A 6,000-nucleotide genomic window follows, 5' to 3' on the forward strand; every position below is an offset into this window, starting at 1 on the left:
TACCATGCCCATTTAGCCTACACATAATGCCAACATGTTTTATTTTATTTCCAAATTATCTTAATTGTATATCTTAGATTAAAAAAATCAAGGGATCTGCTACATCAAATTATAATTATGAAATAAACATTAGAGTGTACAATTCACAATTGCCAAGATATGGAAACAACCCAAGTGCCCATAAATACATGAGTGGATTAATAAAATGTGGTATATGTATACCATGGAGTACTATTCAGCTATAAGAAACCATGGTGATATAGCCCCTCTTGTATTTTCATGGATAAAGCTGGAACCCATTCTACTAAGTGAAGAATCCCAAGAATGAAAAAATAAGCACCACATGTACTCACCAGCAAATTGGTTTCACTGATCAACTCCTAAGTGGACATACAGCAATAACATTTATCGGGTGTCAGGCAGATGGGAGAGGGTAGAAGGGGATGGGTATATACATACATAATGAGTGCAATGTGCACTGTCTGGGAGATGGCCATGCTTGAAGTTCTGACTTGAGGGGGCAGGGGAGCCAAGGGAAATATATGTAACCTTAACATTTGTACCCCCATAATATGCTGAAATTAAAAAAAGAATAAATTTCAAAAAAAAGAAAGAAACATAACATAATCTAATAAAAAGCCACAAATTATAGCAATCAAATACTCATTTGATTCTTCCTATTATGGAAGCTTTTGAAGTCAAATAAACACAAGTTTGTTTAAGTCCTAGAGAGTTAACACTTTCCAGGTAGCATGGGCGCTACCTACAAAGTTTCTGAAATTAGTTAGTTGGAAGAGAGAAGAAAGAATTGAAAAGGTAATGAGAAGAAAGAAGGTTGCTTAATACGATATTTGACATAAAAAAGAAAACATGTATTATAAGAATTGTCACTGAGTCTTCTTTATTGAAAACATCTGAAAGTTTCAACTTGAAAGGCAATATTATATATTCATGAATTCAAGAAGAGGAAGCAGGTGACTTCCCTAACGGAGGGCATGTCTTCATAATTATATTTAGCACATGAAAAGTACGTCAGTTTGAGAGCATTTTTAATGTGTTTAACATGTACTTATTAAACATAATGAAAATACACACATTCAGATATTATAGGCATTAGAATAAAAGGACCAGTGTGTAACTGTACTCATTTCCTCATTTAAGAAGTTTTCTGGATATATGGATGTACCTTCAAGGTAATTCAATTTTTCTAGAGCTTCTTTCATTTATAAATATATATTTACAATTTTAAAAAGGGAATTTTATCAAATTATAAAAATAAATGGATTTTTGGTTCAATTAAAATGCTGGTTTATTTATATGCCATAGGCAATTTAGTCAGATGTATAACTTAGGATAAAATTACTAAACATAAAATAAGAAATCCAAGGACCCTGATCTATTGCTAAGATGAAAATCTCAAGAATTTTCTTCACATCCAATGTTTTAGGAGAAGACAACAGGCACTCCAGAAATAGCTATTCCTAGATGCCTAACTTTGGTGCTTCCAGGAATGAGCACTTCTTAGGAAATATCACTTACCTAAATTTCAAAAGAGTGATAATAAGCTAAGCATGTGCCACATATAAAATATACAACTATGGTTATTATTAAGATTTAATCAATAGGCATCAATAGATATCCTGAATGATAGTCTTACTATTAGTAGTAACCAAACATAGATTAAGCTATAACAAATCACACTCAAATCAATCTAAATTTGACATGATATTTTAGATTATGCAAAATAAGAATCAATTCAAATATATTTTTGATATTACACGGAAGATATTATTTGTTTTACTGAATTCAGACATGGTGATAGAAGAACTTAGAAGTTAACAAAAAATGAACTCACCTATAGACTATTTTTAATGAATTATTGTAACAAAGTTGTTACAATTACTGTAACAAAGTTTTACCACTAACATGTTTGATGATAAAAGACTATAATATATAGGTAACTTCTTAGCTAATCACAGATAACAATGTATGTGTATCTCTATCGACGTATCTATAGGGTGTGTGTTTATCTCATACTAATTTTTAAAGTCATCATGCAGTCATATTATTTTAGGGTTGAGAAAGGGTAGGAGATAAATATCCTAAAGTGTGGTAGGATGCACATTTATTTTCTAAAAATAGAGACTTTTACCATTAAGCACTGTGCAGTATTCTCTCATTTTTCTTTCCTTTCTTTTCTTTAATCTATTCCTGGATTTAAAGTAACATAAACTATCTCAAATCAATTATTCACATCCTAATTATGATGAAAAAGCCATATGCTATTTTTTCAGGCACAACTTCTAGAAAGAATAGAGATGAGAGATGCAATAGATAAGACATTTCCATGTTTTCACTTTGAAGATAGAAGCTGAATTTCACTCTAGGATTTTCAGTGATCTGTGAAAATTGTTTGGGGGTAAAATGCTTTATTTATTTCTCAAGTATCCAATTAAATATTTATTATACAGATTCCACTTAATGATTCAATATGTTTTTAAGTGAAATCCTTTGAAATAAAAATATATAAATATACTCATTCTATTTTTCACATTCAGTTTAATATCACATGTGATTTATACATAAGAAATATATACACTTTAACTATATAACTGAAAAATTATGTCTATATAATTTTAGATAAGACAGCAAAATATTATGTGCATATTATCCAGGTATATTTATATCAGAACTACAAAAAGAGAAACTTTTATTGTTCCAAAAAGTATAGCTTTTCTCCTTTCTACAACAGAGCTACAAAATAGTCTCATTCAATAATTGTGTTTTACTGAAAATCAATATCATATACCACTTTTACACAGCTCTATTTAAACAGAAAAATGTAGAATAAAATAAAAAGGAAGGACATTTGGATTAAAAGATCAAGGATCAAAGTTGAAGTATTGGAAAGCTTAATGAAAGTTAGTTAAATCAACTACAAGTATCACAATCTATAGTCCTGGATAAACTGAGTCCCAGTGAGTGAAAGTAATTAAAGTCATTGATGTAGAGGTTAATTTTAGATCATTCTAGGTACTAATTTTGAAAAAGGTAATGTCAAAGTGCCTATGTGTTTTAAGAAAAAATAAATGAATATATTTTATGGATCTCTGAGTTTAATATTTATACTGAGGGGAAAATCAATAAATTTATGGCAACCTGAAAATAACTGGGGAATATGTATTACTGAATAAAAGAATAATGCATAAGCACAATTTTTAGTTTCACGCTTCACAACTCATTAATAAAGAAAGCAAACATAGACCAGGAAGCTACACAGGGGTCTACAGTCTGAAAGATAGTGACCCATTTTAACTTAGGGAGAAAGACTAAGGCATTGTGCAATGAATAGGAAGAGAATCCCAACATGTTGGAAGACTCATGTCAAAAACCTGCCAATGACAGAGAGTGGACAGACTTCAATTTTTCACACACTCCCCAGCTCATGTGCGAAGCTATTGAAACCTCGAAAAAGCCATGCAAGTTCCATAGTAAAATGTAAAAAGAGCAAAAATAAATCAAACCATGTTGAGGAAGTATATATACGGGCTAATTTAGATATTTTTAAATGATGCATACATAATTTAAGTACCCCCAAGTGCATAAATATCAGAGAGAACCATCCGGTGAGTTAAAGTGTAGAGCCTAGATAACAAAGTAAATGAATTAGTACTTTACTAAAAAACAGCCCAGTAGTGAATAAAAATAATGTCTTGTGGATTTAAAGCACTTGGTGAGCCCTGGTGAGCTAACACAGCTATGGGGACAATGGGTAGTCTTCTCACATTCACATCCACATATTCAGTCTCTACCGGGCTAATCATGCTTCTGGGAGATGAATGACCAGGGTAGGGGAAGAAGGGCACTTTTTGACCATGTGACAGAAATTTCATCTTCAAACCTTAGAGATTTTAGAAGATTAACACTATAGTCCAACTAACTTAAATAAAACTAAATAGTGTGGGAATTATGAAGTAATTATCCATTTATCCTGAGAATTATTAATAATAAGGCATAGATATTACATCACACTATCCAATTCAGATTTCCATAACCAAAGAGAGGGTGAGGGAGACAGCCACAGAGATTATCAAAGAATTGGAAAATAATACCTATGAGAAAGGTGTAACATTCTAGGTTTTCAAGACAATAAACTTAAAGGGGAATTTGAAGGATTTAAGTTTGCTCTAAGGAAGATTCTCCTGACTCTGTGGGCTGTTCAACATTAAAGTGGTTTGCTGAGACTGCTGAAACTCCAATCCTGGAAATCCTTAAAAATAGGGAAGATTCAGATCAGCTGCTCAGAAGGATTGAATGTGGGCTATATTCAACTAGAACACTCCAAGTCCCTTCTAACCCTGTGAGTTCAATTATAAGTGTCAATATAGGAAGAATTTTCTGTGTAACACTTCTGATTCAGCACCACATACAGTAGTTGGGGGGTTTCAACAACCCACTTTTCACAGTACACTAAAGCATGTTAAGGGATAGTTTGTCATAAGGAATCCTAGTGAAATCTCTGGATACTTGTACTTTCTGATTTTAGATTTCTCATGCAAATCACATATAGTGTTTAATCAAAGGTTGTCATAATATATTGTAGTTTTGAATAATTCATGCTAATGAAGCATCAAACTATGATGGAAGGTGCTAAACCTAAAAAAATAAAAATGAGGCAATTTAAGCTTTTCCTTTTTATATCACACAGACTTAAAACACTGCTTTTTATATTATACTACAGAAGTTGTTCTTTAAGTTTGGATACTTAGTCACTTACTAATTGTCTGAAACTTACACACACACACCACACATTTTGAAACACATTTGAATCCTTAAAACACTAGTCTATAGCATGTACCAAGGAATGAATTAATAATATATTTAAGTCACAGATTCCAAATAAAGTTATTTTAATAAATCCAATAGTGACTAAATTGAATAGTCTACTAAGTTAAATAGCAGTCACTCAAATTGCATGTTAATATATTTGCATATAACATAACACACTATCCAATTGAGATATTCACAAAGAACTCTTTTTTGCTTCCCTTAGAGAATGTATATAGTTAAGCATTAGATATGGCCAAGTTTTGACCACCACCTTTCCTTTGGCCAATGATCTGAGGCAAAATCTTTAAAGAGTTTATTTTCTTATATGATAACAACAGTATTATTAAACTAATCTCAACTGCTGACTTCACAAAAACACATTATAAAGCGCCACTCAAACTTTCCACACTGCCCAAATCAGCAGATTCATAAGTTGCCACAGCCCAGAAGGGCCACGCTCACAGTCCTTGCCGTTCACTGCACACAGTCAATATTTACATCCGTAGCACCATAGACCCTAACTGTCTGTGTTGAAAATACACATGTAAACACACCCCCCTCTCTGCGTCTGCCAATAAATTGTATAAACAGACACAATATACCTGTGAGCAAGGTTTATGTTTTAGATATCCATCACCCACTCACTGTACCAGGATAATCTCTCTTTTTTTGTTTATTTTTTTATTTTGAACGTGTGTGTGTGAGTGTGTGTGTGTGTGTGTGTGTGTGTGTGTGTGTGTGTGTGTGTGTGGTGTGAGCGCGCTCACATTACCGGAGAGGGCGATCCGTTCTTGCAGAGGGGTCCTCTGAAGACTCCTTTGATGCCCCGGTAGTGCCCATTGCTGAGATGTCTGGAACTGATGACCAGGTAACAAGCCATGCGGGGTCCGGGCAGGAGGCGCAGAGAGGCTCCACTCCTCACCAGCGACCAGCGGAGGAAATGCGGGCTGGTTTCTCAGCAGCGGCGGCAGTGCCTGCCACCTCCCGAGGAGCAGAAGCGGTCAGCAGCACGCAGAGGACGCGGCGGCCGCGCGTCCCCGCTCCTCGCCCCGCGCGGCTCCCGCTGCCCGCGGCTGCTGCTGCGCGGACCCGGGCGGCGGCGGCCACAGAGCGCTCCGGGGCGCGGCGAGCCGGCCCGCATGCTGCTCTGGCCGGGCGGCTGCTCCGCCG

General features: G+C 35.0%; 1 protein-coding gene across 1 annotated transcript in view; it reads right to left on the bottom strand.

Moving 5' to 3' along the window:
• Positions 1–5,799, bottom strand: part of ZNF804B (zinc finger protein 804B) — a 498,952-nt gene extending 493,153 nt beyond the window's left edge. The window contains exon 1 of the mRNA XM_012779578.2: positions 5,603–5,799. Within this exon, the coding sequence (XP_012635032.2) occupies positions 5,603–5,710 (108 nt within the window). The 5' untranslated portion in view covers positions 5,711–5,799. The remainder of the gene's footprint in view (positions 1–5,602) is intronic.
• Between the last annotated feature and the right edge of the window lie 201 nt (positions 5,800–6,000).

This window comes from Microcebus murinus, chromosome 9 (genome assembly GCF_040939455.1).
Source record: "Microcebus murinus isolate Inina chromosome 9, M.murinus_Inina_mat1.0, whole genome shotgun sequence".
Lineage (NCBI taxonomy): Eukaryota > Metazoa > Chordata > Mammalia > Primates > Cheirogaleidae > Microcebus > Microcebus murinus.